Below are 14,011 nucleotides of genomic sequence, written 5' to 3'. Positions count from 1 at the left end.
CACAGAAGACAGTTCAGATGAAGAGAACAGTCCAGTACTAAATAGGTGCACACGTAAGTTTATAAAGTGCCCTTAGTGGCCCTCACTGTTGCAACAGCGGCAGGGGCCCTTCCTCCAAATCATTCCATTACACCACGGACACACTCGAACAGGGGATTGATATTTGAGTGATTCTTCAATTAGGAATTTTCTGCCTATTTTCTTTATTTTAAAAGAATCACCATACTTCCCATAATAATGAATTTATGAAAATTCTGTGAAATCAGAGAAATCCTTTTTAACATTAGAGAAATTTATTTTTAACCATAAATTAATGATTTGTTTGTTTGTTTTGTTTAAAAGAATCATATTACATTTAAAGAATTATAATAAATGTAAGAAATTGATCAGGAAAATTGTACCTTTTACCCAAAGCCATAAAAATCTCTCTGTCTGTCTGATCGATCGATCTACAATTATTGTCCTAAATACTGCAGCCATTACAGTCACACTTAATGCCAAAATCAACTTTGCATTTGTACAGACTTAATGTTTTGAAATAAATTACACATATTTAAAGAATTTCCATTTCTCAAGCTTTCAATTAGTCAGAAGTGCCCCTAGTTTGAAGGTTCACTCATTTATGCATGTATGCAAAATAATTTTTAGCCCTGCTTTTACTGTACCATTTGAAACCTAAAAATGTTTAACTTAGATGAGTATGTGGTCTGATGTTGGTTTTAAATTATATTAGATATTAATATCTTAAAATCCTCAGTTTGCACTCCGTTACTTTAGAGAGAATGAGTTCTGCATTGCCTATCTTCTCAAACACAGATGATATAATTGTAACCTTTTTTAATTCCTTTTTTTATGTAATGATCACTAAAACAGCCCTATAACTGTAATTCAGATGTAAACTGAATAGATGCAGAAGTGGCTTTATGATTGGATCTTTATTTCTTGCTCTGTCTACAATCTATACAAATTTCTTTACCCAAATAGCACCACCTCACATAATTATGTCTTTTATTAAAGCTCATAAGGGTCTGCAGCGATTTGAGTCTTTGGAGCACAGTGATTGGCTGAGCCCGGGACAGGCTGTGAAAGGCGTGGCTCCACGCCAGCGCTTCCTGTACATACACATTGTCAATAAGAAGGTCAGTTGGGTTGAATATAACCAGCCATTACATTTGTAAGCAACACAAAATAACATCTCTCTTGCACAAATGTTTTTTGTCTTGGTGAGTTGTGACAAGCAACAGGACTTTTTCTACCCACGGTGAAATATCATACTACTCCACATAGCAGCATATCAGCCATTGAATGTGTTATCATCATCAACTGTGATTGTGTCACATCATGCAGCATTTTCGTTTTAGTTTGCAAGGTTAGGTGGATTTCATATTATATCTCTATGTGTTTGTGTTTACAGGTGACTATGTATGTGTATAACTGGTCGGTGGATCTGGGCGGCTCTCTGAATCAAGGTCTGGTCAGACTGGTGCACTGGCAGAACGCCCGCGCACATGTGGTTAACTGCCTCCTGAGTCAGAAAATGGGTCTTTTCCATCATTACTGCTTCTCTGATACACCTACGCACGATGATCTGAAACAGGTCAGTATACAAACACTCTGGCTGTGTTCTCAATGCAATACTAGCATGCTAATGAATTACAAACAGTATATGAAACAAACATTTCAAACGGTAATTTGCTATGTTGTTGTCACACAATCTCATTATGGATGTTTATTTCAGCCAGTTACATCCAATTATTTAATCTTGGAAATAAACATTGTTATTTTATGTTTTTAATCATATTAAAAAAAATCAAACGTCAATAAACAGATGTTCACAGTTTACGACTGATATCTTGATTCATCAGTTACACTACCATTCAAAAGTTTGGAGTAATTAAGAATTTTTTTATTGTTTTTGAAAAAAGTCTCTTTGATCACCAAGGTTGCATTTATTTGTTAAAAATACAGTAAAAACAGAAATATTGTGAAATATTATTACAATTTAAAATAACTCTTTTCTATATGAATATATTTTAAAATGTAATTTATTCCTGTGATCCAAATCTGCATTTTCAGCATTATTTACTCCAGTCTTCAGTGTCACATGATCCTTCAGAAATCATTCTAATATGCAAGTTTGGTAACACTTTAGAATAACTCACGCTATGAAGCATTAGTTAAGCATTAGTAAATAGTTAATTCATCATTTATAAAACATTAATAGACATTAGTAAGCATTTATGAATACAGCTATAAATGCTTTGTTCTTGATTTATAAGCATATCTATAATGAGTTTAATAATTGTATTTTCATACTTTATTAATGATCAATTTATCATTTTTAAATTATGTATTACATGATTCACAAACCAGTAATTTAGGAGTTGTCAGTGGTTCATAAGATCATTTAGGAAGTGTAAGTTAATAAAATATTTAAATGTACATTTATGCATCTTATTATTTAGACATATAGTATTAGTTACTCAGTGTGTTAATAAATGCTTTATTAACATATTCCTAGTGTCAAAACTACCTCAGTACTAACTTTAAAAATTAGAGAACAGCAGTGCAGAAGGTCACTGAACCTTTAAATCTCATTTATAAAAGCTTTACAAAGCATAAACAGTCCTCACTTTAGATGAGCTCACAAAAATAGTTAACTGACTACTTCTAAATGTTTTATAACTACCTGAATTAATCATGAAGTGCAGTAGGAATATGTGTTAATAAAACATTTACTAACACACTAAGTAACTATTACTATGTGTCTAAATAATAAGATGTATAAATGAATGTTTAAATAGTTTATTAATCATTTACTTACACTTACTAAATGAACTACTGACAACTCCTAAATAACTGGTTTGTAAATAATGTAATACTTAATTTAGAAATAATAAATTGATTATTAGTAAAGTATGAAAATACAATTATTAAACACATTATAGATATGCTTATAAATCAAGAATAAAGCAATTATAGCTGTATTTATAAACTACTTACTAATGTATATTAATGCTTTATAAGTGATTAATTAACTATTAACTAATGCTTAACTAATGCTTCATAGTGTGCAGTTATTATAAAGTGTTACCGCAAGTTTTGCTGCTGAAGAAACAATTCTAATTATTATCAATGTTGAAAACAGTTGTGCTGCTTCAACTATTTATCCAAGATTTCTTTAAATAGAAAGTTCAAAATAACCACATTTATTTGAAATGGAAATATTTTTAACATCTTTTGTCACTTTTGATCAATTAAATGCATCCTTGCTGAATAAAACTATTTGTTTCTTTAAAAAAAGAGAGAAAAACTTGCTGACTCTGAACTTTTGAACGGTAGTGTACATACTGCTTACTACCTTCATCAAATATACTAGATAGTATGCCATTTTCAATATACCCACTCTCTGTAAGCTGTCACGGATTGCTGGACATTGGTTAGGATGAGCTTTTTGGACAATGTTTTCGCACAGAATAAGTCCAGATAGCACTAGTGAGTTGGTTTAAGCAGCTCATCAGTTTCCGGCGGTCCCTGAGGCGGTCTGACATATCGCACTCCGTGATGGACAGATGTCATGGCTGCAGGGCAGGACGGTAATCACTCGGTAGCACACCTGTTAACATAAAACACCTGGAATCAATCCAGACTGCTTGTCCTGCCGAAAATAGACATCACTGCACTGCCAAAACAGTTTATTCCTTTGCAGAGTTGTGCTCATTTGAACAGACCGAACTGAATCATGCTGTGTTTTAGATGTTCACAGTTAATGCAGCAGAACATGTTTGTTTGTTTGTTTGTTAAGTCAGTAAAGAGCAGAAATATTCTGTCACAGCGTTCACACTGTTATTGATTCAGTTGTCAGCTGTTTGTCAAGATTTCTGCCCAAATGCCAGGATGTATTTTGGGAAAGCAGACTGTTGTTGATGTCATTATCAAGAGCTTTTGTGTTAAACCTAAAGGTCTTTAACATAACTGCTTATGACAGTCATGTGTGTGCATAAATACTCAATTTCTGAAAAACATTTTAAAAGGGCAATATCGTGGAAAATAGATTTCTGCAGGGTTGTTGTAACAATGATATACAATGATATTGATATATGATATATATACACACACACACACACACACACACACATATACATTTATATATATATACATATTTAATGTCCATTTCTATATTTAAAAAAAAAATGTTCTCAAACAGTGGAGCGAAGGAATGCATGAATTAATAAAAATATACATATATACATACATACACACATACATACATACATACATACATACATACATACATATTTAATGTCCATTTCTTTATTTATTCATAAAATAAAAAAAAAAGTTCTCAAACAGTGGAGCAAAGGAATACATGAATTAATAAAAATGTATACTTTACATGGAATGTCAGGCACGTTATGGACCTGCTAAATGTGTAATGTAATGTCTGGTTCTACTGTTAATTATATAGTTGAGCACAACTATAAAAAATATTTGAGCACTAAATGCCATGTTTGACCAATCAGAATCAAGCTTTCCAGAGAGTCGTAGACACCGTGTTTTATACAGAATCCTGTTTTTGCAGCTGGGGATCTTTCAGTGTTTGTCTTCTCAAAATGATCCAGGGTTTTATTATATAGAGTATGTACATGTCAGTTTTGAGATGGACATCACTTAAAGGTGCTCTAAGCGATCCTGGGTGGAGTAACTTCCTGTTGATGTTCTAAGTGTTGTCAAACAAAACAGAGGCTAGCTAGACCCTCCCTCCTCCTCCTCCTAACCCCAATCCCCCAAGGTGTCTCCTGAATGTGTCTGTGAAGTTTCAGCTCAAAATACCCCGTAGATTTTTTTTTTATTATTCATTTTTTTAACTGCCTATTTTGGGGCATCATTAACTATACACTGATTTTGGCAGCGCCGCCCCTTTAAATGGCGTGCTCCCTGCCACACGAGCTCTCGACTATATTACAGTGCAAGTTCACACAGCTAATATAACCATCAAATGGATCTTTACAAGATGTTCGCCATGCATGTTGCATGCATGCTTCGAATGATGTGAGTAAAGTATTTATTTTGATGTTTACGTTTGATTCTGTATGAGTTTGAGGCTGTGATCCGTGGCTAACGGCTAATTCTACACTGTTGGAGAAATTTATAAAGAATGAAGTTGTGTTTATGCATTATACAGACTGCACATGTTTAAAAATGAAAATAGTGACGGCTCTTGTCTCTGTGAATACAGTAAGAAACAATGGTAACTTTAACCACATTTAACAGTACATTAGCAACATGCTAACGAAACATTTAGAAAGACAATTTACAAATATCACTATAAATATCATGCTATCATGGATCATGTCAGTTATTACTGCTCCATCTGCCATTTTTCGCTGTTGTTCTTGCTTGCTTACCTTGTCTGTGCACAGATCCAGACGTGAATACTGCCTTTCCTTGTCTAATGCCTTGAACATGGGCTGGCATATATGCAAATATTGGGGTCATACATATTAATGATCCCGACTGTTACGTAACAGTCTGTGTTATGTTAAGATCCGCGTGTTTTCCGGAAGTCTTTTAAACAAATGAGATTTATATAAGGAGGAAGCAATGGGGTTTGAAACTCAATGTGTGTCTTTTCCATGTACTGAACTCTTGTTATTTAACTATGCCAATATAAATTCAATGTTTGATTCTAGGGCACCTTTAAATGATAACCTGCAGGTGAAATAAGTCACATTTTGATTTTGATTCAGTTGATTCAGTTTGATTCAGACTGGTCATTTGTGAGTTTTTGAATGACTTTAGTCAAAAGCTCCCATGCTTGTTAATCAGACTACAACTGGTAAATCAAAAACTAAAGAATTACCTTTTGTTTAAACCTTGATTTCAACAGTATGTGTGAACTTCAGGGGGGAAAAAAATGCAACACAAGTATAGAAAATGACTTATTTAAACTGATGCTCTGTCTGTGTCTGTGTGTGGGAGAAGATAAACACAAACCCACTGAGATTCTTCTTGAGAATAAAGACTGTTCCTTCACATATGAAGGTTACAGAATACATTGTTTATTTCCTGACGTCCGGGGCTGTTTTTGGTTTCAGAGGTTGAAACTATCTAGAGTTTAGTCTGTCAGTTTGCAATGGCAGAGAGACTATTCTGAAGCCAGTGAGACGCAGCATGTAATATCACTTTGTTCATCATTCGTCTGTGTCTGTCCTTGAGGAACAGTATGAGGGAGAGACACCAGAGATCCTCAGTGCATCTCTTCATGTCAGTCAGGCCAGTCAAATAGTTTTATTTATTTTTTGGGGTGTGGGGGGGGGGGGGGGTCAATTTAATATGCCCTTGCTGAACTTTACTTACTGACCCCAAACTGAACTGTAGTTTGTATGACTTCTTCAAACTTGCAAAAATTGAACTAATTTTCAGGTAAGCTGCAAAATTGAGACTTCGCTGACCAATCCTACCTTAGCAACTTAAGCTCTTGTGAGCCTATAAAGGATATGCGTTTTTGGATAGATTTGCACAAAATTTGATGGAAATTATGCAAATATAGTAAACCGTTGTTGCCACAAAGTACCCAGAGTGGTATTTTCTTCCTTTTACAAATCTTTAAATGAAACTTTCTATGAATTAAACCATCTCCCTTGTCAAAATCAATATGCAAACCATCAGTAAGAACACATACATATGTTTTGATTCAGGTGATTTTAGTATAATTGTAGTAACTAAAGAATACCATTATGTTTAATAGGAAACATTTCTGTTCACTTACACTGTGATCACTTTCAAATGAGTTTCTAAATCACATTTCTGCGTAATCGAACAATTTCAGCAGAGAAAAATTAGCAAAAGGTCAGTTTTGTCAGTGTTAAACAGTTAAGAGTATTGCACTCTTTATATTAAATTAAATTTAAATATTCATATTTAATATTTGGGATTATTAAGAGATTTCTCAAGGTCACAAATATGTTTGTCACACACACACACACACACACTTACAGTACTTTAGCATGTCATTGAAGCACAAATGAACAGAACATCTACATTTCCATAAAAAAGTGAAGGACAGAACTCTTATTTCCTAGTCAGTGGTTCCACACTTTTAATGAGTACTAACAGAAGGCTCGTCTAACATAGCAGAAAATTTGCCCTAACCGTCAATCATCTGTCAGAGTCCCAGGGGGTAGAGTTCAGGCACTTGAGTCCAGCTTATTGGCCCGTCGGGTACATGACCATCCTCCATCATGGGGCATCTGGTCGTGCTTCTTTTAGAAAAGCCTCCAACTCGCCCTAGAGGACTTTAACTAGTCTTCCAAATACTAACTCACCCAAAAGTTCCCACAAGAAGAGAGGCAAGGACTTTTATTAGTTCATATCTCCATATTGCTCTAATGGTGTTTTATCATTCCGCTCTCTGACGGCGATCAGCAGCACAGGAGCGTGTTAATTGGGTGGTCTTAAGGAAAGGCCTCATGCTGGCACGTTCTCTGCATGTCAGTGGGTTTAACACTGATGAACTGGGGTAATGAAATCGCACTGCCCATTCTGAGAAGTTTGAAGGCGAGCAACATCAAAAATCAGAATCTGTGAGTGAGTTTCTGAAGGGTTATGAGAGTTGAGCTTTGAAATCACTGACATGAAAGAGAACATCCGGAGAATGTGAAGACCAGAGGAGAACAGTGTCTCACACTCTCCCTGCTGCAGGAGGAGTTTGGCTTTATAAACCACCATTGTTTTTCTGTCTTAGATTTGTAAATTCATTTTACAATTAAAAATCCATTTTAAATTCATCATAAATTAATCCCTTCCTTCCTTCCTTCCTTCCTTCCTTCCTTCCTTCCTTCCTTCCTTCCTTTTCTTTTTGCTTTTCCTTTTTTTCTCCATACATTAGGTCATGCATCCGTTCATGCTTCTGTTTGTACCGTTTCTTAATTTTATTAATTTTCAAATTTATCGTAAATTAATAATTCCTTCCTTCTTCCTACTGTTCCTTCATACTGTTCCTTTGTTGTTACTTTTTTTTATACTTTTCCCATTTTTTGATGCTCATTCATTTAGTTGTTCTTCAGTTCATATATACATATGTTGTATTTTCTTTTCTTAATAAATTATCAATCTAATTTATTTACTTGTTTACAGGAACCCAACCCCTTCCTTAGCTCCACGATTGAGGCGGATGCTCTGTTGAGGAGTCCTGTTCCTCCGGCCGCGAGTAAAGATCAGGGTCGGTTGGGCAGCTCTGCGCGTGTTCTTCCTCCTCTGGCCTTCCCCGGAGAGCTTGTGCCTTTTGATGAAGCTCTGAGAGACGTGAACACAGGAAGGCCGCTGACTAATCAGGATGGAGCGGATATAGTCGCTCGCCATGGAGCCCAGCTTCTTGAGGTCAAAGCAGCAGAACGCAGAGGTACAAACACATCACCACTGTGTCCAAAACAGAAGGAAGCTGCCATATGGACCTCAAATTTAGTGTATTGGACACACCTAATGAAATGATTAGCACAGAAAGCTAGTGATTTATTTCAAGATGTTTCTTTTGTTTTCCAGAGTTGGAGAGACAAATGAAGATTGAGAATTTGTTTGTGACGTGGCAGCAGCGGTCAGCTCAGTCTAACATGCCCATCTCTGTGAGTTCATGCATACTCAGTGCAGATAGTAATATTTGCACACAATGTGGGTGATAATGTGTGATCGGTATTTTCCATCATGTTCTCAGAACATGATTTTCTCAGCGGCTCATCAGCTCCAGATTCATTTCAGCGCGTGCGGATCCTCTGCCTCATGCGCACAGACGTAGATCTGTGTATGAGCGCATGCACGGCTCAGTTAGGTTTAATGAGATGTGGTGGGGACATTAAGGGATTCCGTAGTGTGCGAGACGTTTCTGCCATTCGCTGTAATCTCACTTCCTTTCACACTGCTGAGGTCCAGACCACCATATTAAATTATACTGCTTAAACTCTATTGTTCAGGTCACCACTAAGTGCACTACCTTTCGAAAGTTTAGGGCAATAAGATTTTTATACAGTGACAACTTAACACTTTTATTCAGCAATGATGAATTAAATTGATCAAAAGTGACAATAAAGACATTTATAATGTTACAAAAGATTTCCATTTCAAATTCATCCTGTTCTTTTGAACTTTCTGTTTATCAAAGAATCCCCCCCCCCCCCCAAAAAAAAAAAAAATGTAGTACTGTTTCAACAAAAATATGAAGCATTTTTCAACGTTGATAATAATCAGAAATGTTTCTTGAGCAGCAAATCAGTTTTTCATTTCTGAAGGATCATGTGACATATTTTTATTGTTTTACTGTATCGCAGCCTTGGTGAGCATAAGAGACCTCAGACCTTTGAATGGTAGTGTATATTCACAGTGTAACCTGATCATAAATTTACTAGAAACACACTGTTGGTTAAATCACTGTGTTGAACTAGTTGTGATGTTCAAACTAACAGATTAATGTTTTGGAGGCACCACAGAACCACAGTGTGAGACTTTTTTGGACAAATCAACCTATGATTATCGGACACATAGTTGTCTCTGCTTATTAAACTTGGATGGAATGTATTTATACGTTGAAAATGTTAAACACCTCACCTTTATGAAAACAATAGCTGTTGCTGCAAATAAAGAAACTCTAGGTTAAACCTGGTAACCCTCTTGCTGTGTGTCTGGTGTGTGTCTGCGCACAGGTCGCGGATTTGGACACACTGAAGCAGTCCTCTCGACTGGTCCATTACTGCGCTACTCCGCTGCTTTTCGACCCCGTGTTCCGGAAACAGATTCAAGAGGAACAGGTGCCACAGCCACAGATGAAGGTCTCCTTCTTCTTCTTCTTTCTTTTTCTGCTACTGAGTCTGTCTGCTCGTTCACACTGTTCTGAACCCATTTATAAAAAAAAACAATCATTTTGGAGCCTGACTTAGGGTTAGGGGTTTGTTTAAATCCCTGATCATAGTATGACCAAAACGGATCTTTTATGCAGTGGGACATCATGTGCTTTATAAACAGCAAAATATCAGCCTTTATGTAATTACATGTGTCAGGCATGATAATGAGCACAGATGTGTGTCTGCGTAGCATTAGAATAATCATAATTATGCAGTCATTGGTCAGTTGTTGTTCATGAGGTGGAATAGAGGTTAGTCTCATTGGATAACAAAATGTCAAGGCAAAAAAAAAAAGGTAGCACAAGCACACCATTCACCTGTATACTTCACTTCTTCTCTGACAGTTGAATCCAATTTTAGATTTAAACACCCAAAGTGTCACATGAAAACAGACTTTGGTTACATGTCAGTCAGACACTCTTTTCCTGCCTGAAGGCCCCGATATACTTCAAGCGAAATCGCAAACTGGTGTGATGTCAGTAAAATCAGGCCAAAACTAAATTAAATTGGAGTTTATTTCAGGAGTGTGAAAAAGTGTGAAAAAGTTTGTCAAAGCGAACTTTCTGGAAAAGTTGAGATTATGTAATAGGTAGTTGTGGCTCTGAGGCTCCATGTAAATTTTCTCCTATTAATTTCTTCTGTTTAGCCCATCGAGGGCAGGTGTGAATGTGAACACACTGGAGAGCAGCTATAGAGTAGAAGCTGTCATTGTTGTGTGTTTAATTCGTTATTGAGAGGAAAACACACAACACATATTTACATATTCACCTAACCGCCGCTTCCAGCAGCATCGGCGGTATGGGATGTTCACTAACAGTATACCGCTGCTCAGGTATTTCAAATTTCTTTTTACCCTTAAGTGAAGAAATTTGCATTGAGTATATCTGGGCCTTAAAGGGATAGTTCACCAAAAAATTTAAATTTTCTCATCATTTACTCACCCTCAAGTTGTTCCAAACCTGTATGCTTTTTTCTTCTTCTGCTGAACACAAAAAAAGATATTTTGAAGAATATGGGTACCTAAACAGTTAATGGGCCTCATTGACTTCCATAGTATGAAACAAAAATCAACTGTTTGCTTACCGACATTCTTCAAAATATCTTCTTTTGTGTTCAGCAGGAGAAAGAAATTCATACAGATTTAAAACAGCTTGAGGATGAGTAAATGATAGCATAATTTTCATTTTTTTATGAACCTTTAAGCAGATGTTTTTGGCTCAATATGGACCAGACTTCAATGCCAATAATCAAAAGTCTGGCTATGTAAGACTACATGGGTAGTAGGATCTCCGCTCCCCATAGTAGTACCAGTTCAGAGATTCTCTCTTGTTCTCTGGTTACAGAAGCGGCATCGCTCCAGTGACTCCACGGCATCCGGGAGGGATCGCAGCTACAGCACGGATTCTGCAGACATGCTTCCGAGTCGACTGAAGGAGGAGCCTTGGCTGCAGGAGATCTCCAGCACGTTCCTGCAGCAGTATGTGCAGTACCTGCAGAGTATGGGCTTCATCCTGGTGCAGGTCCGACCACAGTCGCCCGCACGCAGGTCTGTGTCCCACAGAAAAATGCCATCTCCCAGAACCAAAACAAAACACACTTGGTTTGACCATAAAGGTGCACTTAAAGGGTTAGTTCACCCAAAAATGAAAATTCTGTCATTTATTACTTACCCTCATGCCATTCCACAACCGTAAGACCTTTTGTTAATCTTCAGAACACAAATTAAGATATTTTAGTTGAAATCCGATGGCTCTGTGAGGCCTCCATAGGGAGCAATGGACACTTCCTCTCTCAAGATCCATAAAGGTACTAAAAACATATTTAAATCGGTTCATGTGAGTACAGTGGTTCAATATCAATATTATAAAGCGACAACAATATTTTTGGAGCGCCAAAAAAAAAACTAATTAATGACTTATTTAGTGATGGCCGATTTCAAAACACTGCTTCAGGAAGCATCGGAGCACAGATGAATCAGTGTGTCGAATCTGCTGTTCGGAGCGCCAGTGTCACGTGAGTTCAGCCGTTGGCAGTTTGACATGCGATCTCAATCATGATTCAACACACTGATTCATTTATGCTCTGATGCTTCATGAAGCAGTGTTTTGAAATCGGCCATCACTAAATAAGTCGTTATTTTGTTTTTTTGGCGCTCCAAAAATATTCTCGTCGCTTTATAATATTAATATTGAACCACTGTAACATTAATTTGTGTTCTGAAGATTAACAAAGGTCTTACGGGTGTGAAACGGCATGAGGGTAAGTAATAAATTGGGTGAAATTTCTGGGGTGAAGTTTCTGAGTTGGGTGCGTGTCAGTGAGAAAACATGTCGGACACAATGGATGCAGCATCTGTATAAATGCTAAATTTGTTAAAGTGAATGGAGTTATTTTTTTATGTATTACATAAAAACTATAACATACTGACTTTGCTCACACAACAACTTCACAATTTTTTTTTTTTTTTACTTTTTTTGTGGTTTGTCATACAAAAATTGCTTATAAATCTCCCGTTATGCTTTGTTATTGCCAAATATTGGATTCAATCTTTTAATCAGCTTATTGATCTGAACTTATTTTTGATTTTCTGAATACTTTTTGAGGTGAATAAGCTTCAGTGAATTTTTTTCACCCAAAAACTGAGATTTATAAGCTCAAATAAATGAGGCTTATGATTAGTCAGTTCCAAAAAGAAATACAAAACCTGTGCTAATTGAAAGAAAACTAGATGGTAAAAAGTCCAAGATTTTGTGATAATATAGATTTTATTAGTTGAGGGTCCAATTCTCACTATTAACTAACTCACTATTGACTTTTGCCTTAATAAACTCCTAATTACTGCTAATTGATAGTTAGTAAGGTAGTTGTTAAGTTTAGGTATTGGCAAGGATGTAGAATATAGTGATGCAGAATAAGGCATTAATGTGTGCTTTATAAGTACTAATAAACAGCCAATATCCTATTAATATGCATGCTAATAAGCAACTAGTTAATAGTGAGAATTGGACCCTAAACTAAAGTGTTACCATAATAAAACATAATGAGAGATTTATAAGCAATTTAAAAGACCAATCAAACCAATCACACCTGATGCATGTTCTTTATTCATCATTTTGTAGATGTAGAGTTTAAAGATCTCATTGAATTTTATGTAGAAAAGGTGCATCCCCATCTTGCTCCGACCAGAGCGCCCGTGGCGTTGTAATTTTGACTTCCCAACTCATAAACACAAACTTCCCAGGAGGACTTGAACACACCAAATGTTTCTGGAATTCAAACCAATTGTTTTGAACTGTGCATTTCTGTCATAAGCATGAGTATAAAAAGGAAAAGCATTTTGTCACAAAGCATAACCTGCACAAAATGTGCTATGGTTTCTTGTTAAAATAGCTTTTATACCATACAAACTGTGATGTCAAACATGGTATGAAATCTTAAGAATGATCTGGTAACAATATGTTCAACAGTAAGTGCACTTTGCAGAGTTCTCTGTAAAGTATATGTGATGTGCTAACAGTTGAAACACTGTATTAAGCAGCAGGAGCATGTGATTCAGTCTGACCAAAAGCATGAGGGCCGCATTACTGATGGGGTCAGCTGGCCAGCAGGCCGTGCAAGTTCTGACTCTCTTTCTTTCTGCAGCATCGCTCGAGCCCGAGCAGCCATGTTGAATTCTTTATCCACTGAAGGCAGATCTTCCTTCTCATCTTTCTCATATAATAAGCAGAAGTGTGAAGACAGCCCGAAGGTACACAACCATTATCTGCTCATCCACATTCAGCCATTTAGATGTGAATTTATCTTAATTCACATCTGCATTTCACAGGTTTGAACTGTGTCCCACAGTTCAAACACACACATTTGGCACTTTTTGCATTGACACAGTCCTGGTACTCATTCTGGATCCTATTCTAATTAAGGCAAAAATAAAGTCTTTAAAATTGTTCAGCAACAAAAACTGTGAGCAGCAAATCAGCATATTAGAATGTTTGAATTATGAGTAATAATGCTAAAAATTCAGCTTTGAACACAGGACTAAAATATATTTTTAAATGTATTAAAATAGAAAACAATTATTTTAAATTGTAATATTTCACAATATTACTGTTTTACTTTAT

At 36.2% G+C, this 14,011-nt stretch overlaps 1 protein-coding gene across 13 annotated transcripts in view; it reads left to right on the top strand.

Annotated features, from left to right (window-relative positions):
* The window catches only part of szt2 (SZT2 subunit of KICSTOR complex), a 110,335-nt gene that overhangs the window by 72,138 nt on the left and 24,186 nt on the right, over nt 1-14,011 (top strand). For 11 of the 13 annotated variants that reach the window (XM_067374430.1, XM_067374431.1, XM_067374429.1 and 8 more), the window contains 8 exons: nt 6-53; nt 1,018-1,139; nt 1,415-1,597; nt 8,140-8,404; nt 8,545-8,624; nt 9,696-9,821; nt 11,237-11,439; nt 13,536-13,641. In XM_067374430.1, the coding sequence (XP_067230531.1) occupies nt 6-53; nt 1,018-1,139; nt 1,415-1,597; nt 8,140-8,404; nt 8,545-8,624; nt 9,696-9,821; nt 11,237-11,439; nt 13,536-13,641 (1,133 nt within the window). The remainder of the gene's footprint in view (nt 1-5; nt 54-1,017; nt 1,140-1,414; nt 1,598-8,139; nt 8,405-8,544; nt 8,625-9,695; nt 9,822-11,236; nt 11,440-13,535; nt 13,642-14,011) is intronic. The other 2 variants (XM_067374421.1, XM_067374424.1) reach the window with 2 other exon arrangements.

This window comes from Chanodichthys erythropterus, chromosome 21 (genome assembly GCF_024489055.1).
Source record: "Chanodichthys erythropterus isolate Z2021 chromosome 21, ASM2448905v1, whole genome shotgun sequence".
Classification (NCBI taxonomy): domain Eukaryota; kingdom Metazoa; phylum Chordata; class Actinopteri; order Cypriniformes; family Xenocyprididae; genus Chanodichthys; species Chanodichthys erythropterus.
The sequence above is the reverse complement of the archived record's forward strand: the minus strand, read 5'-3'. Positions and strand labels throughout refer to the sequence as shown.